The 27,506-nt window shown below is 34.8% G+C and overlaps 1 protein-coding gene across 2 annotated transcripts; it reads right to left on the bottom strand.

Annotated features, from left to right (window-relative positions):
• On the bottom strand, positions 1–27,206 carry TMEM209 (transmembrane protein 209). 2 transcript variants are annotated; one of them, XM_044677431.1, is made up of 14 exons: positions 27,073–27,197; positions 26,913–26,971; positions 26,453–26,587; positions 24,633–24,865; positions 23,872–24,076; positions 22,890–23,065; positions 20,534–20,605; positions 17,473–17,569; positions 15,238–15,363; positions 12,250–12,347; positions 11,771–11,885; positions 11,577–11,674; positions 10,725–10,798; positions 1–356 (listed from the first exon to the last, which is right to left on the bottom strand). In XM_044677431.1, the coding sequence occupies exons 1-14, from the start codon at positions 27,156–27,158 to the stop codon at positions 302–304; spliced, it is 1,629 nt and encodes a 542-aa protein (XP_044533366.1). In that variant the 5' UTR covers positions 27,159–27,197; the 3' UTR covers positions 1–301. The 2 variants fall into 2 exon arrangements, with proteins under 2 accessions (XP_044533366.1, XP_044533365.1); XM_044677430.1 differs by lacking the exon at positions 1–356 and adding an exon at positions 857–911 and having other exon boundaries at positions 26,456–26,587; positions 27,073–27,206.
• Positions 27,207–27,506: the final 300 nt, after the last annotated feature.

The following is a 27,506-nucleotide window of genomic DNA, read 5'->3' as shown; positions in this document are numbered from 1 at the left end:
AACAAAACCTACCCTAGTTTATTAAAAAGATAACACACTTTCTTCAAAGAAAATCTAGAGGGCAATATCCATGGCAGACATTTACAAAAACCTGAAATGCATGTAAGCCAAAAAAAAAGACTTTTTCGTTGAGGAAGATAATGACAACAGCTTCTTATTCTAGCTTTCATTTTGGAGTGTGGAATATGTCCTTTTCCAGACTGTAACAATAGTTACAGTCTTAGACTTTTCTTCAAAAAGGGTGACATTTTTATTTGACCCAGTCAAATTAAAGGAGCTCAAAATCAAGAGGTTAAATGAGCTATTCTCCAAAAATCCACAAAATATTCACTCCTGAAAGGCCAAGATTAACCCTCCTGTAAAGAAAAAAAGAGTTTCAATGAATTCTTATTTAGACTTTATCTGTCTCTTTTTAGAACCATAATAATTTTGATACCCAGAAGTACCACTGAAATGTGAGCTGCTAATATAACGATGAACAGTATTGGATTGCTCTACTTAACAATACTTAGAAATACCAATCTGATGGCATTAAGTAGAATTTGAATTACTTAATTTGCATTTCTCTATTAGTGACTTTGAACATTTTTTAAAGTCTTATTGATAGTACAGATTTCTTCCTCTGAAAACATCCTATCATTTGGCAATTTTTCAAGTAGGGAATGGCTCACATTCTTATAAATTTGAATCAGTTCCCTGTACATCTTAGAAATGAGACTTTATCAGAGAAACCTGATGAACACATTCTCCATTCACCTGTGGAGGAAGGCTACCAGGGAATTCTAGGTCCCCTTCCTTCCCACTTTTTTCATTATTTATCAGTCAAAATAAAGGAGATCAAAAGAGAATAAATGAGCTATTTTCCAAAAATCCACAAAATGTTCACTCCCGAAAGGCCGAGATTAACCCTCCTATAAAAAATAAAGTTACAATGGATCTAGATTATATTGTCTCTTTTTATAACCACAATAATACTATAGAAATGTCATAAATTATCATAAAGAGAACAGTGCTGGATTGTTGCTTCAGATGAATTTTGCTATTTTTTTCTAGCTCCATAAAATAACTTTTGGGAGGGCACTGAAGAAATGAATTTAGCAGTACTGTCATTTTAAATATTGGCTTAGCCTATCCATGAGCAATGAATAATTCTCCAAATATTTAGATGTCTTCATTTGTGTAAAGTGTTTTATAAGCCTAATTTTCTCTCTTCTTGCTGGAATTTTGTTGGTAATCTATAGAAATGTTTATAATTTGTATGGATTTATTTAGCCTTCAATTTTGCTGAAAATATTGTTTCAATTAGTTTTGATAACTCTAGGGTTATCTTTAAATAAACCCATCATTTTGGCAAAAAATGTTTTCTTTGCCATTCTTTTTTAGATCTTACTGCTATAGTTAGCATTTCTAGCACTATATTGAACAGTAATAGTGATAATAGGCATCCTTATTATATACTTCTAGTTTATTTCTATTATATATACTGTTAGCTCTTGGCTTTAGATAGATATTATTTATATTAAGGAAAAGTTCATTTATTTCTTTGCTCTGAAGCTCAAAAAAAACCCAAACAACCAGGAATGGTTATATCTTGTCAAGTCTTTTCTCCATTTATTGAAAACATGCTTTTGTTTGGTATTGTTAATATGGTAAATAACTTTCATAATTTTCTTAATATTTGACTAGCTCTGAATTTTGGGCATAAATTCAAGCTGGTCACAACATATAATCTTCTGATATCAATATGGTCTCTTTACTTATATTACTTTATTTTGCATTAATGTTCATTAGAAATATTAGTTTATAATTTTTTTTCTTATTTTATCACTCTTCCTAGTTTGGGTATCAAGACTATATCTGGGCTTTTTTTGGGGGGGGGTTTAATAATTTTTTAATGAAAAAAAAATATAATTTCTCCATGTTAAAAATTTCACATAAGAAACAAATTAGCTTAAATTTTTTTTTAAAATCTTTTTTTCTCCCAGCCTCCACTTTATTGGGAAAAAAGGAGAGAAAAACAAATTCCTTGTAAAAATATGTGGTCAAGTAAATCAAATTACCTCATTGGCTATGTCCAAAACACATATATCTCATTCTGTGCCCCAAGATAACTAGATTATTACATAAGAGGTAATTGTATAAACATTGTTTTCTAAGAACTTAAGAAATGACTTTGTAGAGTCTCTTAACCTAACTCTTGAAAAGATGTGGTTCTGTAATAGTACAATTAGATCTATTCTTACTATCTGAATACTTGAAACCAAATTAAAAGTAGTAATAGTTAAGACCACACCTGCATCACAAAAGATATAGTAGGAACCCTTCCCTTTTAAAATTTTCAAATGTTTTAGTAGCATTTTTCTTTAAAGGTTTGAAATTTGCTTCTTCTAAGTCCATCTGATCTTTAGTTGTTTTTTTTTCTTCTTTGGATGTCCACTTATGGCTTATTCAGTTTATTTTCCTAGGTTTCTTGTCATGTATTTCTTGTTCTGTTAATTTGGGCATTTCATAGTTTTGTAAATATTCACCTATTGATTTTAGTTTTGCCATAAAACTGGCTAAAAAATCCTATATCATTTCTTTCTTCCTCATTAGTTTTGAATTCACCTTTTTCATTTTGAGATTGTTGATTTGGTTTTCTTTTTTCTTAATTAAGTTTAGCTAATAGTTTATTTGACTGTTAAAAAAACAGTTTGAGATTTTAAAGCACCAGCTTATTAAATCAATAATTTTTTAGCTTTCCAATTTTACTAAAACTTTATTTGCCTAAAAGACTTATGATGGGGAATGCTATCCACCTCCAGAGAAAGAACTGTTGGAGTTGTCTTTCACATCAGTGTATCTTTGGTTTTATTTTGGGTTTTGGCTATGTACGAGTGTGTTCTTACATTGTTCTTACAGCAATGACCAATACAGAAGTGTTTTTGCATGACAATAAAACAATTAATAAAATTGTTACTATTTTGTTCTTTAACCTATCATCTAGGATTGTTTTTTGGTTATATTTACCTCAATCTGAGAGGTGTAAACTGATGTCTCCCAACAGCAATTTTTATTATTTTTTCCCTTTAAGAACTGAGATGCTGCACCATTTGATGCTTAATACTGACATTGTCTGTGCTACACTATTCTATTAAACTTTTCCTTCTCTTCCTTGCTCTCTCCCCTCTTGAAGAGATTGTTTTGCTTAAGACTGATCCGTCCCTTTTCCTACCCTCTTATTCACCCCTTTCCTTTGTTTCCCTACTGAGTGAAATGTATTTCTGTACTCAACTATGACTATGTGTATTCTATTCTCCTTTGATGAGTGCACCCCTACCCTCTATATGTAAAGATTTCTTTTTCTTCTTTTTTTATATAAACCCTGACCTTCTGTCTTGGAATCAAAACTGTGTATTGGCTCCAAGGCAGAAGATTGGTAAGGGTAGGCAATGGGGGTCAAGTGACTTGCCCAGGTTCACACAGCTGGGAACTGTCTGAGGCCAGATTTGCACCTAGGACTTCCCGTCTCTAGGCCTGGCTCTCAATCCACTGAGCCACCCAGTGGCCCACTACATGTAAAGATTTCTACATGTGTGGATCCCAATTACATGAGATAATTTTTCCATCCTTTGTCTCCATTACCCCCTTAAAAACATATCTCTTTCTTTGCCTTTTCCATTTTCCAGCACTGATGGGATATGTATTTATAATTTCCACATGTTAGAATGTAAACATTTATCCTTTTTAAGCATCGTATGATTGTTTGCTTCTTAAAATCTCTCTCAATTCCTATTTATATTTCTAACTTTCCACTCAGTTCTATCTTGGATTTTCATCAGCAATGCTTAAAAGTCCCTTTAAAGGTCCATTTCCTCCCTCTTCCTCCCAACAGGATTAATTTTCAATTTTGCTGAGTAAGTTATTCTTGGTCGTAAGCTTGACTCTTTTTGCCTTTTGTATCACATTCCAATCTCTTGATCTTTTACAGCTGGGGCTGCTCAATCATGTGTGAGCATGACTGGAGACTCCTTAATATTTGAATTCTTTATTTCAGGATGCTCAAAGTATTTTTTTTTCTCCTTTAACCAAGAAGCTCTTAAGATTTTGGTCATAACATTCCTGGGGGTTTTTATTTTGAGTTTCTTCTAAGAGGTAATCACTGGATTCTATTTGAATTTTACCAACTAGTTTTAAGAGTTCTAGGCAGTTTTATGATTTCATGAAATGAGATGTTTAGGCTCTTCAATTTTTGTAATAGTTTTCTGGTAGTTCAGTGATTCTTAAATTATATCTCTTCAATCTGTTCTTTAGGTTTAGTTATGATACTTCATATTTTCTATTTTTTTCCCTCATTCTTTTTTACTTCACAAACAGAAGTGTTTGTGCTCAAAATAGCACTTTATATTTAAAACCTATACAAGCATCCCTGAGTCTTTGGTCTTTAGGCTATATAATGTATGGAACATATTTCTATTTTGAATTTAGAAAAAAAAATTCAATCTTCTAGGTAAATATGGTAAAACTGCATTATTTTAAATCCCTCTAATTCCAAATTTTTCTTTAATTGACAGAATAAACGTTACACCCTCTTAATATATTGTTTCATGGAGTCATTGCTTCTGTTTGGTCAATTCTAAGTTTAGAAGAAGTTTTTTCCTTGGGTGAGGTTTATACCTCTTGTTCTAAGCTGTTAATTCTCTTTCTAAATCATTCTTTTATAAACTATAAACTCTCGCATTTTCTCATCCTTTCCCCCAATCCCACCGCCCTGTAGTGCTCATTTGGCTTTTAAAATAATTTGAAACAAACAACCAAAAAACCCCCAACACTTGGTTTATTTCTTCCAAGAATTCCAGCTGAACTTGTACCTAAGCTGTGTTTTCTTTTGAGACTTTCTTAGATATTTTGGAGTCATTTTCTTCTGGGATTGTGATTTTGTCTCTGGTACCATAGTAGTTTGTAGGGCGATTCTTTTTTTTGCTTGTTCATTCTTCTAGCTTACTATCTGTTTTTGGATTTTATGCTAGGGCCAAATTTCTGTGTACCTCTGGAGGTAATGTTTGCATTCAGAAGGTTCCTTTCTTATACTTTCTTGGGTAATAAGTATTGTGTTATTCCAGGATCTCAGGAATATCTCACTAGGCAGGGAACTGATAATCTTTCTGTCTTTGTATCAGTTCTAAGGCAGAAGATCGGCAAGAGCTAGGTAACTGGAGTTAAGAAACTTGCACAGGGTCACATAGCTAGGAGATGTCTGAGGTCATATGCAGGAAGCCATCAAAGCCATGACGTTCAGCACAGCTAGTCACCAGCTCTGACAATCCAGCACAGCAGGATGTCAGGAGGATGGAAATTCCACACTCGGTTTACCCTATGTGATTCTTTTTACAGTGACATTCACTTGCATTGAAACTATTGTAATCAATATCCTTATTCAGCCCCAGGGAGACACAGAAAAACAATACAGGTTCATGGCAAGAACAACCACAGTCACAGACTACCCACTATCCCAAAATAAACCCCTAAACAAACCCCCATAATACAGAAACTTTCCCTGCAATAAACCAGCAGTTAGTGAGTTAATGCAAGTTTCTAAATTCCCCAGCAAGAAAGTACCTGGCTTGGGTTTGTTCCCAACCTCCCACAGACCAAAGAAACAGTGAAACACAAGGAAAACAGGGGAATGACAAATTAGCACAAAATCACCCTTCCAGAACTGCATTCTTATTAACTTTATAGCAGAAAGAACAGCAAACATACTTTAAAAAAAATAGTGAAAAATGAAAGAACATAATGGGAACAAAATTTGGACCAGACTGATATTATTGTATCTTATTTGATATAATCAACTACCATAACTATCTCCTTGATGATAGGTATGAATAGTATAACGCAACAACATACATGATTTTATTAGTTAAAATATAATTAACCATTATGCTTTACTAGGAAATGATGTTCTTGTACTTTACAGATGGCTGAAAATAATAAGTTCCAACTAAGCCATTCCATAATGAAAAACTCTTGACAAGCATGCTTCTTTGTTTAATCACAGTAAGATAATTAGTAAATGCCAACCTTATGATGTTTCAAAAGTTAATATGTGATTTTGAATGTATGGGAAAATCAAAACCTGTATGAGATCATAAAGAAAAAAGGGTATAAAAATAAAAACCAGCAGATGGCAACAGAGAACAGCCTCTGCAATTCCACTGGCACTCTGGCTTGTTTTTATTTCATTTTTGCCACACCATCCTACCTCCAGAGATCCTCCCGAGCGAAGAGCAGGGTCTTTGCAGACTGGCACCTGGGATCTGTGGGCAGGCAAGACCTCCAGCCCCCCCCCCCCCAATAAGCTGAGACGCTCCCAATTCGGATGACAACGGCCCTTGTCTGAGGATTAGCTATCCCCCACTAGGTCAAGTGGGTCAGAAGGGCAAGAAGGTCAGAACTTTCAAGAACACTGACACGAAAAGGAACTAAGACACTAAGAAAAATAGCACACTAAGATAAATAGAAGCTATGGAACACAGTGAATCAAAGGAAGGAAAACTAATTATTGAAATGAGTAAGCACAGTAAACAGTAGCTAATTATGACTCAGAGATATAGTGACTTTCTCATTTGGGTTGAACGGCCCCCAGTGGCCCCCCCTCCCTCCAGGTATTTTTCTCTCTGTAGGAAGATAGATTTAAGACTACTTCATAGATAAGGCAATCTCTCAGAAACGGCAAATTTAAAGTGACCAGAAATTTTTCCTCTCCATCCCCCCCTCCCTTTTTCAGAAGCAGCTGGCTGCTTTCTCTTTCTTTGCTTCAGCTAAAAAAAAAAAACAGTTCTGTCATAGTTTTTTCTTTCCCCTTTGGAAAGAGCCCAATTAGTAATACCTCAGACAATGTAAAAAGTTTTAACAATTTTCACTCAGTTAAACCAATCTTTCCAGCAATGTGGCATACCTGGAATTATTCAGGCAGGTATCAGAGCCCCACTTCATAGAAAAGTGCAGAAGTAAAAGTGTATTTATTTTAGAATATCTATTGAAGCATGAAAAAAAGGTAATTAAGAGATAAAATTCATCATATGTCAGCCAGCTCCTTGCTAAGAGTTAATCCTTTTCTGAATCATTCTTTTTCACAAAATTCTTTAGTCATGGAGATATGAATTGTAACAATTGATCTTTTGCTAGGATGAAAAGAAGAATCTACCTTATATAATTTATGTTTTATATTTGTCAGCGTGTGTGAAATGCCCAGGAAATGTGTCCTTGATCAGTCTGTGATCACAAGGGGAGAGGGGTTACATGCTGGGAAAAATAAATCTCTCTCTTCTTCATTTGTTCTGGAAGAATGGGGAAGACAGAGGTGTTTGAGAAATTCAAAAAATAACATCGTAATTTCTGAATGTCTTAAACGCTAAGATAATTTAATTGGTTAAAAGAAATCTTATTCTCTGCTCTTATTAAGGCAAGAGTTAAAAAAACTAATCTGTCAAACATTTCTCCTTTCATTTCTCACTGGCCATGAGAAAGGGAACGTTGAAATCAAAAGACAGAAAAAGGGACAAATTTGATCCCATCACTAAATTCTATCAACAGGTTAAGTACTGAGATATATATCTAATGAAAATTATAAAAGATTCTAAAATGCAATCTAAGAAAAACTTATTCAGGCAGAAAGCAAAGATTCTGAGTTGAGTACAAAAGTATAGAAGTGCAGCTTAACTCTCCTAGCTAGCCAAAAACCATCAGTCTTCCTCAGTGCTTAACCAAGAGTGAAAAAGCTTCTTTAAACAACCGTGAATTCAACCTAACATTAATCACACTGATGTTAGTGAAAAATCTTACTTAAAGATTATTAGAACGATACAATTGACTTACATTTCAAAATTAGACCCCTTTAGACAGAGACTGGTCCATGAGAAAATGATATGTTGAAACCGATTCATTCACACGGCCCCAGTTCAGCAGGTAGTAGTTATGAGAAGCTAAAAAACATCGCCCACCTTCCCTAAAACTCATGGACCTTTCTCTACCCATTAGAATATATATTTGCTAAGGAACTGAATAGGTACTGATAGTATAGTGTAAATTCATTGACTACTAGTTAAAAAATGGAATTTCAGTTAAATTTAAGAATACACAAAACTTATATTGAAAAGCTATCTGTTAGAACTTGCAGTGTGTGAAATACAGATTTGAATGATCAGACTTACCAAAAATGCTTATTAGACTGAATTTGAGGATTGCAAAATACAAGTAGAAAGCATATAAGAATTTAATATCAACTTATTAAAAGATGTGACATAATATAAAGAAGATTTTATATGATCAAAAAATTTGGGTAAACATAGGAGCATGTAAAATTGTTACTCTAAGATATGTACCATCATATTAAGCAAAAGGTAAAAATATAATTAACATTAGGGTGTCAAAATGTGGTAATTCAAAAATAATATATGCATTAAGAATTTAGTATATTATGAATACAGAAATTTGGACAGCATTGCAATTGATCAGGATATAAAAATTATTTTAAAAGCATGTGCAATGTATGAGAAGAAATTCATGATCTAAGGAATAACATGCAATTTATTTAAAAAAAATATTACTATGGATAAGAACAAGCATGTAGAAGAGCCTCATGTGAACAGACTCAGAGAGGTACAGTGACCAATCAAGCATGACTTGCCAACTTGGCTCTGTAAAGTGAAAAAATGAACAACAAGCTAATATCAACTTTATAACATCTATAATATTGTTAAAAAATACAGGTTTCCCTAATTCACCACAATTGGAGTGTAAATTTAAAATAAAAAAGGGAAACAGCAAATATTACTAATAAATAGTTAAAATGTAAAACATCAAAAAGAATAGGTTTAAAAAAATTGGTTTAAATTAAGCAGTTTAGGTGTACCCATAAAACAAAAAAGAAATATAGAGAAAAAAGACAGTTAATACAAAGAAAATATAGTTTGGAAATTTTCTAAAGCTTTCTAAATTTTCAAGACTTTCTAAAATTATCATTTTATTAAATTTCAAAGTTAAAAAATGATTATACATTCTATACAAAGATTTGGTTCAATTTAAGTGATTATCTTTATTTCAAAAAATATTACAAAAAGCAAGTAATAACATCTATTGTGGCAACTTAAAATTAAGCCTTAAGATGATAGAGCTTAGTCAAATTATGCCTGTTGTATTGACTATCTGACTATCCCTTAAAGGTTAATTGACTAGATTGAAATTGAGATCAAAATGCAAAAATTAAAGCTATTAAGGAAAAAAAGAAGTTCAAATATTATTGTGAAATGCCACTGAAAATTAACATGCATTAAAACACAACTCGTTAATAAGAATGCAGTTCTGGAAGGGTGATTTTGTGCTAATTTGTCATTCCCCTGTTTTCCTTGTGTTTCACTGTTTCCTTGGTCTGTGGGAGTTTGAACAAACCCAGGCCAGGTACTTTCTTGCTGGGGAATTTAGAAACTTGCATTAACTCACTAACTGCTGGTTTATTGCAAGGATGATTCTAGGGAAAGTTTCTGTTTGTTTAAGGGTTTATTTTGGGATAGTGGGTAGTTTGTGACTGTGGTTGTTCTTGCCATGAACTTGTATTGTTTTTCTGTGTCTCCCTGGGGCTGAATAAGGATATTGATTACAATAGTTTCAATGCAAGTGAATGTCACTGTAAAAAGAATCACATAGGGTAAACTGAGTGTGGAATTTCCATCCTCCTGACATCCTGCTGTGCTGGATTGTCAGAGCTGGTGACTAGCTGTGCTGAACGTCACGGCTTTGATGGCTTCCTGCAGTCATTTGAACCCAGGTCCTTCTGTTCATCTTTCAATGCTCCCAAGTTATGTGATCTGGGGCAAAGTCTGATTGTGTCTAAGCTCTGAAAGCTCTTGGTTTGGGTTTGTATGACACTCCTCTTAGCTTGTTCCTGCATGAAAATTCCATTAGACTGGTGCTATAATCAATCAGCCTTTCTCAGGCAGCTTAAGATAGCTCTATAGATTCTCAATGACATAACTACAAACTCTCCTTTGGGCTAAGATTCCTAGATTGATTATGCTACAGGCCTCAGACTGGGCTGAAGGATAGAACGGAGACTCCTACTTGGCTCCTAAGGTCTGAGACACCTGTTTGTTTCTGAATTTGTTCTTAGCTCAGTACATAGCCTACAGCAGCTTATGACTACTCTTCATCATGGACTGTCACCCCCTCAATTAGACCTAAATCTGTGATACAAAAAATGGGTACTGAGCAACAGAGACACCAGGTATGCTGGCCCCTATTTCTCTACCTTGTACTAGGTCAGGGTCCTGCTAGGATCTCTTTTTGCCCTAGTACTTACCACTAGTTCTTTTAAAGTTCCTGCATGTGATACACTCCTGGCCAGATCCTATCCTTAGTGTCCAGTGACATCTCTATGCTAAGCTGGCTGAATAAATGAATCTTATGAAGCTTTTTTCCTTGGATTTCCCTATCTACACTTAGTTTGCTGTGTTTTCTAGATCTTTGTGGAGAGCTTGTATTAGAGGAGCTGGACTATACTTCTTTCTACTACTCTGCCATTTTGGCTCCACCTAATAATCAACAATTTATAGCTCTCCCTCAAGTTTGTTGGACTTAAGCTACATTACACATTAAATAGTGACTATAATTCAATGTTTCATCTCCATGAAGATGCTAAGAACAATGAAAAAAAAGTGTTTATGCTTGAAATAGCACATTATACTTACCCAAGCATTCCTGATTCCTTGGTCTTTATGATGTATAGGAACATTAGTAATGTATGGAACATGTTATTTCTATCCTGAATTTAAAGAAAAATAATTAAGAAAAAAAAACAAAAATTTAATCTGATAGGTAAATATAACAAAACTTCACTACTTTAGACTCCATTAATTCAAAACTTCTTAATTAATCTAGATACAGGGGAGCAGCTGGGTAGCTCAGCGGATTGAGAGTCAGGCCTATAGACTGGAGGTCCTAGGTTCAAATCCGGCCTCAGACACTTCTCAGCTGTGTGACCCTGGGCAAGTCACTTGACTCCCATTGCCTACCCTTACCACTCTTCTGCCTTGGAGCCAGTACATAGTATTGACACCAAGATGGAAGATGAGGGTTTAAAAAAAAAAATTAATTCAGATACAGAATGAGATTTACAGTCATATACCTTATAGGAAAAATGTTTGCTAAGTAAATGGGGGGGAAAAGGGGGAGGGAAAAATATAATTGCACAAAAAACTTTTCAAACATTGTAAAAGGATTTTAACATTCAAATAACGGGCTACAGTACAAATGGTCCTTTATCTACTATTTGGCAATATTTTATTAGCTTTTTATACTATGCTTTACTGGAATTTGGTAGAGATTAATTGGGAAAATAGCCATATGTAAAGATTCTTTATAAATATGATAGCGGCAAAAATTGACATTAGTTATTAATATAGGTGATTTTTGGGGTGGTAATTGGCAGTAATGTATTTTTCTGTAAGTAAAGCAAGTTTCATAAATTTGAGTATTTTTTTTTCAAAGTCAAAGCAGTTCATCATATACAAGTATATGATACAAACAAAATATAAAGGTACCTTTGGAAGACTGTAGACGTGACGCTGGTAAATTAGCTCATAATGGGGTGGATTAATGTTGCTCTGGTAGATGCAAAAAACGTTTTCATTTGTAATATCTGCAGAGTATCAATTTGAAAAAAGAAAGCTAAGCTTAGGAAGTAGAGAGATTACACCCCAAAATCCCAAAAAGTTCTTTCAAGAAAATTTTCTACCTGGTTTATTGGGTGTCTGAACAAAGTGCTGAGAAGTAAATGTTTTTCCATCAGGATACTTAGGATGTGGAGGGAGTCTAGAGTCAAGGTAAGTGCAAAATACATGCATAATGATCTATAAATAAATCAGGAATGAAAAATGGCAATCAATAAAGCAGATTCATCATTAATTCAAATTATAGCTAGTGAAGAGAGACCTAGTACAAACTTTCCTCTAGGCACTTAATCTCCTAAAGAAAGCATGGAAATGTATTATAAATGACTTGTATTATACATTTAGTGATAACCATTGCATTTCTGATAATTGATTAGAACTTAGCTAAGCTCATATGAATAGGCAGAAACAAAAATAAGTATATATATACACAATTTCTAGCTAATGCTTTAACAAACATTTTAAATTCTTATTCTCACATAAAATACTCTTTAGATACTTTTAATTTAATCAAAATTATTTAAAAGCAATCATACTGACTCACAGCAGAATCAGTGGGCAGGTCTGTATCCCATTTTCGTGCTTTGAAATCCCCACCTCTATTCCATCGGAATGAGCTCATGCATCCACCTTGGGAGAGCTCTAAAATTTTATTAAGAGTTGATATAAAGTTATTTAGAATCACAAAAATGATAATAAAGAATGAAGAAAGAAGATCTTATCTAAGAATCTTAATGAGATAGGCTAATAATTTCCAGAAAAAAATCAGTGATTACTGTAAAGCAACCAAGTTTTTTTTAAAGAAAAAAGCCAAAACTATTGTTAAGTCATTTAAACAATGAAAACATTTCACAAGTTTTATTCACAATTAAAAAAAATACTATTCATATTACTGATTTTCTTTCATTTAAGGGATGAATAAGGAAATTTGTTATGATGAGGGAAACCAACAACTTTCTTTAAAAAACAAACAACAAAAAAAACCCCCTTACTTTCTATCTTAGAATCAATACTAAGATTAGTTCCAAATCAGAAGAGCTGTAAGGGCCAGGCAATTTGGGGTTAAGTGAACTGCCGAGGGTCAACTAGTTAGGAAGTGTCTGAGACCAGATTTGAATCCAGGACCTCACCTCTAGGCCTGGCTTTCTATCCACTGAGCCACCTAACTGCCCCTGAGCTAATGATGATTCCCCCTACCCTCCAAAAAAAAACAACCATTTTTTCAGTTACATGTAGAAATAATTTTTGACAATTTTATAAGTCATGCATTAATGACTTTTAAGGCAACTTACTTATTACTAAATTATATTTTTCACCTCCTGAGGAGATAGACCAAAATAAATTCAAGAAAGAAATATATTAATATTAAAGATGACTAAGTTATTCTAAGAAATACAAACGAATTAGGAGAAATAGCATCTAGTATGTTCTCTTTTAGTGAAAGACACCAAGGAGAGAGCCCATCTTTAGTATACTGAAGAACAGAGAACTGATGTGTTGATATTCATAAGTGTTTATACCTTATCCACAGGATACATTTCTCTATACTGGTGACTAATAAGTTTTCAAACACAGACACACAACCTGAAGCAGCAGGCATAATGGAGAGAATTAGCCTCAATCTGACACAGACTTGGGTTTCAGTCTTGCTTTTGTCAAAACCTCTCACCTAGTGACAATGCTACAGAGCAGATGCTGATCTATTTTAGCATAGTCTCCACTTACTTAGTTTCTCCTAAACCAGTGAAATCTTTGGTCTAGCGTGTGCGTGCGCACGCACACACACACACACACACACTCACACTCACTCAAATACTTCAAGGGAGGTAACAGGGTATGACAAAGAGAAAGAAGTCCTGCCTTTGACACATTAGCTGTGTAACCTGGTCTTTCTTTCTATGCCCTAGTCTAGAAGGCTCTAAATTACAGACAAGGTGTCACTAATCAATGATAAAGCACTTGTAACTTTTGCGAACACATGCTTAAAAGTGTGGGTGAATGATGATCAAGCATGTACACACCCACACCCACACCCACACCCACACCCACACCCCAGCCATGATTCTGGGCTTATAGATGGATGTTCTTCCATAGATGAGAATAGAAGCCCCTGACATACCTCAAAAGATGATTTCTATGAGTTGCTATGATTCAACTTTCTATAATGAATGTGTTTAAACTTAGCTAGGCTGGTTATTGGACAACAATCTGTTACAAGTACTTGAAGTTTTTGAGATCCCAAGGGTTACTTCTGTGTTACAATAATGAATTGGAGGACTTCAGTGAAGAATAATATGTAATAATACATATGACTTATGATTATTTCACAAATAAAATAGTTTCCCCCTTATTTTTCAAGGCAATTAAATAACTTTGAAAGGTTTTTTTTTTTTAAACGTTCAAAATGATAACTTACAAGAAACCCAGAAAAAAGGCTAAGGGTAGCATCAAGGAAGAACTGAAGTTTAAGAGGGTGCCCTAATCTCCTGGAGAACAAAGCCTACCTTTAAAAAGGCTAGGAAAATGAGCAAACATAAACACAAACAAACAAAAACCAAAACCTAACCATGAGAATGTTTATGGAGACAAAAAGCAAGGCATAGACACAGAAGGGGACAATGAAAGCAAAGCAAACACATGCAAAGTCCAAAAGAAAAATATGAATTGGACTCAGATTCTGGAAGAGCTCAGTTAAAAGGCAGAAGAGAAATGAAAGCAAAGCAGGAAGAAATGGGCCAAATGAAAAAAAAAAGAAGCTCATAAGCTGACAGAAGAAAATCATTCCTTAAAAATTAGAATTGGACAACTAGAAGTTAAAGCCTTCATGAGACATCAAGAAATAATAAAACAAAATGAAAAGAATAAAAAACAGAAGAAAACATGAAATATCTCATTGAAAAAAATCAACTGATCTGGAAACTAGGTCTAGGAGAGATACCTAAAAGCATGATTAAAAAAAAAAACACAAACCAAAAACATGAACATCATATTAAAAGAAATTATCATCAAGGAAACTGCCCAGATATCTTGAACAAAAGAGTAAAATAGAAATGGAAAGACCCCAGAGATCACCTCCAGAAAGAAATCTTCAAATGACAATCCCCAGGAATAAATTCAAGAGCCCCCAAACTAAGGAGAAAATATACTTTAAGCAGCCAGAAAGAAACAATTCAAATACCATGGTGCTACAATCAGGATCATACAGAACTTAGTAGTCTCCATATTAAACGATCAGAAGTCATAGAATATGACATTATTGAAGGTGAAAGATCTAGGTTTGTAACCCAGAGTCCAGACTATCCAGAGTTACGACCTATCCAGCAAAACTGAGTATATTTTTTCAGGGGGAAAAAATGGTCATTCAACAAAATAAAAGATTTCCAAGCTTTCCTGAGGAAAAGACCAAACCTAAACAGACAACCTGAAATCCAAACACAAGACCCAAGAGAAAATTTAAGGGACTTCATAGGGGTCAAACTGTATGTATTCCTACATAGAAAGGAGATATATGTAATTCAAAATAATAACTCACCTTTTATTCTCTCAAATAAGTATTCCTGGTTTGGTGTAAGGTCTAGATATTGCACTATAGTATTCAAAGTTGGAATGAGTGGGGCTTTGACCAGGGCAGCTTGTTTCAAGCTAGTAATACTAGCTTCTGGAAAAAAAAAAAAAGAGAGGGGAGGAAATTCTATCACCACAGAAATCATACTACAGGTCACTATCTACTTAACATCTTTAAGAAGTATCCTAAAATTACTTTTAAATTCTTACAGAATTGGAATATGGTTTATCTTGATGGCAAAGACAAAATGCTTGCCTACTGACTTAAACCTTCTTTTAAAGACTATCACCTAAAGTCGAAATCTATATATTTTATGCATTTATGTACCAGAAAAATCTATATGACACACACACCCCTAAATTACCAAGATACATTTTTATTGTGTAAGAGGTAAAAATTATGGTTGGACTGGATATTTAAGAGTTTTGGTCGCCAGGAATCAATTTTCACAATTTCAAATTAAAGACCCAAGTTAGGATGATTTTTATGGCAGTTTATTTACAAATAAGGAAGAGTGAAGATAGGGAAGATGAGAGAGAAATAGAGAGAGAGAGAGAGAGAGAGAGAGAGAGAGAGAGAGAGAGAGAGTATGTGTGTGTGTGTGTGTGTTACTTTGGCCTGGTCTGAAGGCCAGAACCAGGCAGGGCTTCAGAGGCCCAGCAAAGGGGGGCACAGAGACTTTTAGCCACGAGGCTTCCTCTAAGACAAGAGGCCTCTTGGGAGAGGCTAGTGCCCTCAGAAATGCCAGGAAAAGGGAGTCAGCCTCAACTTGAGCTCTTCCAAGGCCAAGTTCAAAGCACAAAATCCCCTTCACAGGAAGTTATCATATTTAAAAGATAGTTCTTTGCTTCACTTCCTGTGTCCACCCTCCAGTTCCATGTGGACAAATGGCAGTGTCAACCTTGTTTCGGACTGCCCAGGGGGCAGTCACTTGTTTTTGATTTGTCACTCACTAGCACATGTGGGTCATAGACCTCTCCCTTGCCACTTAATTCTAAGTTGGGTGGGGTGTACATATTCCTGGTGGCTCAAGTCTAAAGAATGAATAGGGGTGAGCTAATTCCATCTTCACAATTGTTAGTCCCTTGCTGGATAATATTTAAAAAGTTGTACTGAAAATTGCCTCTTGTACCAATAAACAATTATTTTGTAGATAAAAAAGTCCTCTCAATCAAGAAAGAATACCAAGCTACTCATGAAGCCATTACAATATTACTAAAAGACAGAAAGGGCAGACATAATATCAAAAGCATATTGCAGAGTGAAAAAATGATGCTTTGGAATACATGAGATATTCTGGGACTCATATTTCTGTTTATTGTCCAGAGAGAAGAAAATGGCTAAAAGGCATCCAAACTATCTAAATATTCCCAAGAACAATTATTCAAAGAGATGATTCATTCCAAAATTCTGTTTTTAAATCTTTTCATGAAGTTCTGCAATTTCATCTGAATAGGTACTCCCTCTACTGCTGAAGATTGCAATTCATCTCTAACTGTATGAGAACTGCTATGTCAGAAAACTGATCCTGTGGTCAATATGGTGGAATCTCAGACAATGGAATCTGTTATGAGGTGCCATTTCAAAGACTTCCTACTTCGGTTCTTGACTAAGCTTCTATTCTGCTAGCACTATCTTGGAAAACCACAGGTTTGTTATTTCCATGTCAAGAAGCACTGAAATTGGAATTTATTTCTCTCTTGCCACTGTCCAAGATAAGGAAGAGTAAATGTATCATAGGTTCATAGGACCCTGAAGTACCAGGGCCATTTCCTTTTAGTACATGAGTCAAAAATAGATGATTTAAAAATTACCAAGGTAATACAGTCATTATATTTTTGGGCTAAGGAAGAGTGGCATATTTTAGCATAATTTTAATAGTGAATTTGTTTCACTGGAATTTGGAGCCCTAACAGACTGTTTTAGAGCTGAAAATCTGTCATGCAAGAACAATCAACACACAATATGTCTAAGAGTTTATTTTTATTGTAATAGTGGATGGATAATTTAAAAAATAGCAAAAGGGTAATTCCTAAGTTTAATTGCTTTCCCCAATGAACAACATTTGGGCATAAATATGTTGCTCCCCCCCCCCCCCCCCGCCAACTTCATGTGTCAGTGCAAAACAACCTGTCAGTATAGGATTTTCTTCTATTTGGAAGCACTCAGGAAAACAAGTGCTCATGTATACTTTATCCATACCTCCTATCTGTAGCTCTGGACAGCCCATTCTTCTCATTTGTGTACTGACAGAATCAATTTCCTGAACAAGTGGCACTAATATTGTCTCATTGATCCACTATTAAAAAAAAAAAAAAGAAAGCAACACGATATACAGAACTAAACCATAATTAATCCTAAACATATTACAGACAGCAGATTTATTGCCTTGATAAGGCAATTGTCAAATTAATACTTTTTCGGTTTTTGAACTAAGGGCTTCAAAGTTTTACTTTCCAGACCAACAATAAATTTTCAGTTACTTCTAGGTTTTGAGACAGACTACCCAAAGGAAACCCCATATTCTAAATTATTCCTATTTGGCATAGAGTCCAAGTGTAAATCTCACTCCAAAGACTCTCCATGTACATTTTTATTTTGATGAACTCAGCTTAGATGCCACTCCACTCCTTGTCAAGCCTTCCTTGATCCCCCTTATTACTAGTGCTCCTTCCTCTCCACAATTTGCCTGGTATTAATAATTTTGTATATATTGTATCATTCCAGTAAAATACAAGGTTTTTTTTTTCTTAAAGGGCATCTGCCATGAAATATAGGCACTTACATTCCCCAAATGATAAATGGTCAAAGGATATGAATAGGCAGTTTTCAGATGAAGAAATCAAAGCTATCAATAATCATGAAAAAATGTTCTAAATAACTCTTGATTAGAGAAATGCAAATTAAAATAACTCTTGAGGTATCACCTCAAACCTAACAGATTGGCCAATATGACAATAAAGGAAAATGACAAATGTTGGATGGAATGTGGCAAAATTGGGACACTAATGCATTACTGATGGAGTTGTAAATGGATCCAACCATTTTGGTGGGCAATTTGGAATTATGCCAAAAGGGCTAAAAAAGAATGTATATCTTCTGATCCAGTATATATATACACTAGGTCTGTATCTCAAAGAAATAAAAAAAATGGGAAAGGACCTGCTTGTACAAAAATATTTATAGCTGCTCTTTTTGCGGTGCCAAAGAATTGGAAACTAATGGGATGTCCCTCAATTGGGGAATGGCTAAACAAATTGTGGTGTTATGATGGTGATGGAATATTATTGTTCTCTAAAAAATGATGAACAGGATGATTTCAGAGAGAGCTGGAAAGACGAGTGAAATAAGCAGAAATAGGAGTACATTGTACACAGTAACAGCAATACTGTGGAATGATCAACTGTGAAAGACTTTGCTACTAATAGCAATACAATTTTGTTTTTATGGAATTAATCACTTAAAAAAATGATTAATATGGGGGGCAACTGGGTAACTTAGTGGATTGAGAGCCAGGCCTAGAGACGGGAGGTCCTAGGTTCAAATCTGGCCTCAGACACTTCCTAGCTGTGTGACCCTGGGCAAGTCACTTAACCCCCATTGCCTAGCCCTTACCACTCTTCTGCGTTGGAACCAATATACAGTATTGATTCCAAGACAAAAGGTAAGGGTTTAAAAAAAAAAAAAAGAATGAATAATATGGAGATAAAAAAAAACCATAGGGTCTTAAATATTTAATGACTTGATGTGTGCACATAATATTCAAATGACAATTTTTAAAGGCATCCTACAAATATATTACGAAAAAATTATTTTTAACACTTAAAAAAATTTGAATTTTAAATTCTTTTCCTCTCTCTATTCCCTTCCTTACCCATTGAAAAGATGAGCAATCTTCTAGCTGTGTGACACTGGGCAAATCTCTTAACCCCCCACTGCCTAAACCTTATCACTCTTCTGCCTTGGAACCAATACACAATGTTGCTTGCAAGATGGAAGGTAACGGTTTAAAAAAGAAGAAAAACACAACCAATAGGATACCCATTATTAACTATGTTGTAAGAAAAAATAAAGAAAGTAAAAAAAGCATGCTTCAATCTTTACTTCAGTTTTCTCTCTCTCTCTGGAGCATTTTTTCCACCCTGAGTTCTTTAGAACTGTCTCAGATCATTGTATTGATCAGAATAGGCAAGTTTTTTACAGCTGATCACTATTTACACTACTGCTATTACTGTATATAATGTCCTCCTGGTTCTACTTATTTCACTTTGTATTAATTCATGTAAGTATTCCTGGATTTTTCTGAAATCATCTTGTTCATCATTTCTTATAGTATTAAAAAAAAAACCAACAAAAAAAAACCTCTTCCCTTCCCTCTTAGAATCAATACTGTATACTGGTTTCAAGGCAAAAGAGTGGTAAGGGCTGAGCAATGGGAATTAAATGACATGCCTAGAGTAGTCACTCAGCTAGGAAATATCTGAGGACAGATTTGGACCCAGGATTTCCTGTCTCTAGGCTTGGCTCTCTATCACTGAGCCACCTGGGTGTTCCCCCTAGCATTTCTATTAGTAATTCCATCACAATCAAACCACACAACCTTTTTTAGCCATTTTTCAATTGATGGGCATCCCCTCAACTTCCAAATCATTGCCACCATAAATGAAACTGATATATATATCTCCTTTCCCTTCTTCCCTGATCTCTTTGGGATATGGATCTAGTAGTGGTATTGTCAGAATAAAGGATGGACAGAATTTGTATCTTTGAGGGGTGTTGCAAATTGTTCTCCAGAATGGCTGGACCACATTCACAACTCCACCAACAGTACATTAGCATCCCTATTTTTCTACCTTCACTCCAGCACTTACAATTTTCCTTTTTTTTTTTTGGACACATTAGCCGATCCGAAAGGTATGAAGTGGTACCTCAGAGTTGGTCAACCCACAAACAGTAACTCACATTTGTTGTTCAGTAGTTTCAGTTATGTCTGACTCTTCATGACCCCATTTTGGGGTTTTTCTTGGCAATGATACTGGAATGGTTTGCTACTATCTTCTCCAGGTCATTTTATAAATGAAGAAACTGAAGCAGTTAAGTGATTTAGGATCACACAGCTAGTAAATATTTGAGGCCAGATTTAAAAAGAGGAAGATGAGTCTTCCTGACTTCAAGCATTCTAACCACTGTGCCACCTAGCTGCCTTAACTCACAACAGTGACATGTTAACAATACTTAGCACTAGAACAATGACAGAACTTACATATCTAAACTTCGCAGTCCATGAATCCATATGATCAAGAAGTTGTCGATTCATAGTCACTCTTGCCCACACCTACTTAAAAACAGAACATGATTTGAAAAGGACAATAAATGAAGAAAAGGCTTACCAGAAATCAAAGGAATTCTCATTCCTACACCTTTAAAAGTACCTTATTAAATTTTAGCAAAGTTGCAGGGTACAAAATAAACCCACATAAATCATTAGCATTCCTATGTTTCCAACAAAACCCAGCAACAAGAATGAGAAAGAGAAACTCCATTTAAAATCACAATATAGAATACCTGGGAATCTACTTGCCAAGACAAATTTGGGAACTATATGAACATAACTACAAAACACTCTTCACACAAATAAAACTAGATCTAAACAAATGGAAAAACACCAGTTGCTTGTGGGTAGTGTTATGGGGAATATTGACTCTGGTACTGATTGGTATTAGTATCAATAGTGTTGATAATTATGGATAGGCTATTGGGTTTAAGGAAATTCAGTTGTTGGCAGATGAGATAATCAACTGGACTATAGCAAAAAACGAATAATACGGAAATAGGTATCAAGTGATAACATTTGTATAACTCAGTGGAATTGCTTGTCAGCTCTGGGAGTGGGAAGGGAAAGAAAATGAATCATGTAAACATGGGAAAAGTTTTAAAAATAAATAAGATAAAAGTACCTTATTAATCCTAAGGAAATCTTAACTGGTACACACAAATATCACCACTTATTCAATTACTATGGTTCAAATTTTTCTTTTGTAAGTACTTTAGAGCTGTTATTGAACTTTGACTTTAACTTTTTAAATGACCAAGTTAAAAGTATAAAAACAGATATAGACTCCAGTATATGCCAAATGTAATAAGGCACCAAGTACTTGTTGATGGTGATGGCAGGAAACATTTTTTAGAGGATACTAGTTTTGCAGTCTGACATAGATGATGAAAAACACAACTTAATTCAGTATACGGGACACAAAAGAATATCAGCCCATTACATTATGAGTACCTCAGGAGCAGAGAATGTCTTATACTTCTCCTTGTAATCTCAAAGCTTGGCACAGTGCCTGGCACACATTAAGCACTTAATAAATGCTAACTGGATGACTGACAAAGAATAGTAGATTTTCCATTTTTCACCAAGTTTGCCAGATAGTTAACGATTTCCATTACAGTGTATTTATAAGAACTAACATTTAAGTAGGGTTTTTAAGTTTGTGGAACCCTTAACAAAGGTTATTTTATTTGAGCCTCACAATATAGTATCTACCATGTCAGGCAGATGTTACAGGTACCACCATTGCTACTTTACAGATGAGAAAACTGAAGCACAGAAAGAGAAAATGATTTGCTCTTTGATATACAACCAGTTGATTTGGGGGGTGGGTGGGAGGGGGAATGAACTCGAGCTTTCCCTATTCTAATTCTAGTACTCTCACTTCAATTTAAAAGTTGAGATTAAGATATTTTTTTAAGGAACAAATGGGGAAGATGGGGGAGGTGGGGAGGAAAGCATGTGAACTTTACTCTCATCAGAATTGGCTTAATGAGAGAAGAACATACACAATCAATTGGGTATAGAAAGCTATCTTATCCTACAGGAAAGGAGGAGGAAAAGGGGCGGGTTCTGTTAGAAAGTAAAAAATAGTAATCATAATGGTGCAAAATATTTTTACAAGTCTTTCTAATAAAGACTGCATTTCTCAAATATGTAGAGAAATAAGTTGAATATTTAAGAATACAAGTCAGTCCCCAATTGACAAATGATTAGTCATTAAAGCTCTAGAATCATTTAAAAAGTGCTCTAAATCACTATTAGAGAAATGCAAATTAAAACAATTCTGAGGTACCACCCCATACCTATCATCAGACTGGCTATTTTGACAAAAAAAGGAAAATGACAAAAATTGGAGGGAAATTGTGAACAGATTTAATCATTCAGGAGAACAATCAGTACATACCCTTTGATCTAGCAATACTATTACTAGGTTTGTATCTCAGAAAGATTTAAAAAGAAAAAAAAGGGAAGGATCTAGATCTACAAAATATTTAAAGTAGCTCTTTTTAGCAGGGCAAAGATTTGGAAAGTGAGGGGGTACCCATCAATTGGGAAATGGCCGAGAAAAGTATAGTATATGATTGTTATGGAATACTACTGTGCTGTAAGAAATGACAAGTAGAAGAATCTCAGAAAAACCAGGAAAGACTTAAATGAACTGAAGCAGAGAGAAATAAGCAGAACTAGAACATGTAATTGGGGGTGGGTAGGGGAAGGACAAATGACAATCAGTAGAACTTCTAAGGATTTGCAAGTCATAAACAATCATCATTCTTTCATTTACCTCTTCTGCCGCCTGTTTAGAACCAAGATCAGTCTCATCCTTGTTAGCACATGGGGCCTGAGATCTGCAAGCCAGCTGGTATTGAAATTTCTTTAGCGTCTGTGCATAATCACCCACGGAACGACTATAGTTCCAGAAAGTAGGACTGCTAGAAGGTGAGGTAGAATCTGTACTTCCTATAATTATCAATTTAGTAAGCATCAGTTTATTGTTATAATTTGTTTATTGTCCCGATAGGTCAAAAGGTGAGTGTTCACAATGTAACAATATCCTAGGCTTGAACTGCTGAGACTAGAAGAATCTAGAAGAGACTAGAAATGATTAGATTTACTACTACAAACTCCTCTTTTGCTCCCATATTCAACTCATGACATTCTTTTTAAAAAAACCTTGCCTTCTGTTTTGGAATAGATACAAGTATTGGTTCCAAGGCAGAAGAGTGGCAAAGATTAGGCAACTGGGGTTAAATGACCTGCTCAGGGTCACATAAATAGGAAATATCTGAGACCAGATTTGAACTCAGGTCCTCCTGACTCCAGGCCTGGCACCCCATCCACTGAATCACCTGGCTGCCCTCATGACATTTTTGTGTACATGTTTTGTCACCTCTTTATCCCTAGCAGACCTTTGTGAATAGTGAACAGAATTGGGGGCTGTATGCAAATGAAAAGTGAGTTATTTCAGCTCACAGGATCATAAGGTTTATGTGTTCTAAGAGTCCTTGGAAAAATCAAATACAACCGTCTTATTTTATAGATGGAGAAAATGAGGTCCAGAATGGGTTAGTGACTTGCCCAGCTAGTTCTCCAGCTAGTTAATAGCAAATCTGGGACTAGAACCTCTTGCTGCTCACTCTTGGCCTTTCACCGTACCACAATGCCTCCCCAGAGGAAATGGCATATTCTTCTGACCACCCTATATACAGAAAAAACAAAGACCACAATACAATTTTATTGTTGAAGGAAATCAGTGTTTCTTTTACCCAGCTGAACCCTATGCTGCTTCTCTTCTTCCCCTCGAAGAAAATTGTCCAGGGCTCTGAGATCTGTCATGTAGTCCTCTTTGCCAGTTGGTGAGTTATAGACAGTTGGGGAGGCCCGGTACCGAGATCTCAACCCACAGCTTTCTGCAGGACCAATGGTTGTAGGATATGGCGAAGAACCAGGGGAAGGACTATAACCAGACACCTATTTGGAATAAGAGATTTACTTTAAGCCAGCAACTTAAACTTCATCTGTTAAGTCTAGTTTGAAAACTTAACCCTCACTTTCATATAGATGATATATACTATAAACAGGCAATTAAATGTCTTCTAATTTCCATATATCTTTATGCTTATCTTATCAGACCAAAGTGATACATGACCAGAAGAGAAACTATGCAGCATGCCAAAACCTTCATTATTCTGGGATTTGGAATACAAGCTTCAAGCCCTGGTGAAGAGCTCTAACTTTCATTTTAGATGTAAAGATGCTCAGAAAAAATGAAAACCCTTGAAAGATAAAGACTCTTAGAATTCTATAAGGATATCTAAAGTCTACAGAAGGAAGTAGGAAAACAGAAGAAGGTGTAAGGAAAAGAAAACAGGAACCAAAGCCATCATCAGCATTAAAGAGATCATTTTGTTTGTTTTAAACAGGACACCATGGCAAAATACCTGCATGGAGAATGCCCCGCCAAACATTTAACAATGGATTTGGTGCTAAAATGTTTTTCCTTTAATAATCCAAAGAAAAGACTTACCTTACTATAACTACTGCCAGGTGAGTAGGTCACTCCAGGGCTGTAAGAACTACTGCCGCCAGATGAGAGACCTTGCAGTTGAGGGCTATATCCTGATATAGTAAACTTGGGGCTTGTGCTGGGAGAGCGAGATGGGCTATAACTCAACACACTCTGACCCTGGATTGGAGGAGAGGGTGTAGATGGAGGGATATTGTTTGCCACTAGTTCTCGTGGAGGAGTGGTCTGCACAACTGGAATAAAAGGAAAATGCAAAATAGTTTAAAAGCCTTTATTATTTAATATATTTATTCTCTATTCCTAAGGTTTCAAAGTCAGAAAAAACATTGCTATTCTAAAAAAAGAACAAAAATCACATGAGCCCGAAGTACAGGTGCCTAAGAATTACAAGAATTAGGATTTTAAAAATTCTAATAAAATCAGTGTTAGAACTTAAAAAACCTAGGGAAGTGTTCATAAAATGATGTCAGAGAAAAGAAAAGTTTCTAGGAAGAAAAGTTTAACTGGTTTGGGGTTGTTTTATTTGGAAAAAACAAATATTCAAAATAAAAATTAAAAACAAACAAAAACATAATATAACAGCTTACGTTTCTATAGACCTTTATTCTTAGCAAAGTGCTTCCTCACTACAATCTAGTGAAGTAGTTAAATATAAGTATTGTCAATCCCATTTTACAGCTAAAAAAAGGGAAGCTCAAAAAAGTTTAGTGACTTATTGAACGTCACACGGCTAAGAGACTTGAGAACCCACATCTTCTGACAAAGAAAAAGGGTGTTAAGTGTATACATACATACATACATACATACATATAAATAAAAGCAAAAACTATCTTAGCAAGTGCTGGCTGTCCTGACCAAAAGGAAAACCATGAGACAAAGGCAATACTAGTTTTGAGTATGATTTGTTTGCAAAATATTACAGACCAGGATGACAGAAAATCATGAGCAGTTCTGACTAATAAAACAGTCACATGTTTCACAAACAGATTTACCAAAGTTTGATATTAAACCTAAGCTAGATCATTTCAAGAACATTTACAATGGACAAGAAATACAGGGGAAATGGATAATGTTTGTCCACATCACTCTCATTATTGATGACAATGGAGTCACAACTCTAAAATTCTACCTACAATGGCTAGTAGGACAATTTTTTCTATAAAAGGAATAGATAAGAGGAAAGAATAAACAATAAAGTAGAAAATTTCAATTATGTGAAATTTAGACTAGGGAAAAAAATCTTAGCATCAAATCTGATATCCAATCAAGATACAGAGGAAATTAATATATAAAAAGTTAGCACCTATGTGTTATGATGAAGTGCAAATGGCACTTGAGAAGATGAAGTCAGTAAGAACAGATGGATCAGACCAAGTATATAAAGAAGAAATACAATTTTGAAAATATTAAGGTCATACTGAGAGGATATCTCAAAGTGGGAGAAGATACTTAAATAAATGGGGAAAAGATATCAAGAACAGCATCATTACCCAATAGGGTGACCGACAAATCAATATTTTCAGTCCATATCTAATTTATCTCCTGAGTTCTATTCCCTTATCACTAATTACCCTCCACCCACATATCTAACATCTCAAACTTAGCATGTTTAAAGTGTAATTAAATTCCTTTTCAAATATATTAACAGGAAAGTCAACAATTTGCCTTTTATATTTAATTTAGACTTGCTTAAGGCAGGGGCCCTATACAGGTTATGCAGTCTTGATGTTTTTCTCATCATTACCAAGCTTTGAAAAGGAAACTTCTGAAATTTAAAAGATATCTGTTGTTAATTTTATTAAGAAATACAAAACACTCACCACAACTTGTTTTCAATCCTAAAAGTGTTTGCTGTACAGGACTGATGACCAGACTTGTAGGTGCTACAGTGTATTTGAAATATCTCCAGAAATCAAATAAGGCATTCAGGCTGAAGAGAAATGCAAGTGCAAGCTCTATAATGAAACAATGGGTTATTGAAACATAAAATAGCCAACCTGTTTCCACTCTTACCAATCTTAATTAAAAATAAAACTCTAGCGCTTGTAGAAAGAAATTATGGTTTAATTTTATATTCCTTTATTTTTTCCAACACAATTTTCTATTAAATTAATATACAGAACAGTAAAACACACACGCATTCATTAACCATAGGACTTTTGAAATTGTTTGAACATTTCATTCAAAAAGCAATTAAAAAAATCAAATCTGAATTGCATTTTTACATAATTCTGATGTAATAATAAACATAAGTTATATCATAAAAAAGGAAAATCTTACCAATATACCAGAGGGGCCAGTATGTAATATTATAGTATGAGCTTAACAACTTCCCAGTCCTGAAAAAATAAAATGCTTTTAAAATATCTTTAAAAGTACTTAAAAATAATATTTTCACACACTTAAAAAATTTTGCTCTTATTCTAGTTATTGGACTTACATTTCAGTATATATCATGCCAGCCACAGAAACATTTAGGAGTCCCCAAGCTAAAACCACTTTTCTAGCTTCTGTCTCTTTTCTCATCTTGATGGTTCTATCAATGAGAGAAGGAGAACTCTGTTCTCTTTGCATCTATTTGGAGACAAAATTAAAGAATCATTGCTAAAATTTTTAGAGGATTGTCCTGAATTCAGATTTTGGATTCAGAGTTAGATAGGTGGCTAGACTCGAAGAGAAGTTAATGAAAATATCCTATATCCAGAGAGCTGTATTTCCCTCTACACTTGTTCATTTTTTTAAAAAATTAATGACTTGGCCTGAGGCATAGATACTAAGCTCATTAAAACTGCAGAGACAAAAAACTGGAAGTGATAGTTTAAGCGCTGGATGACGAGGAAGGACACAAAAGGATCATGATAGGCTAAAACACTG

The sequence above is a fragment of the Gracilinanus agilis genome, chromosome 5, assembly GCF_016433145.1.
Source record: "Gracilinanus agilis isolate LMUSP501 chromosome 5, AgileGrace, whole genome shotgun sequence".
Classification (NCBI taxonomy): domain Eukaryota; kingdom Metazoa; phylum Chordata; class Mammalia; order Didelphimorphia; family Didelphidae; genus Gracilinanus; species Gracilinanus agilis.
Note: the sequence above shows the minus strand (reverse complement) of the source record. Positions and strands in the feature narration are given on the sequence as shown.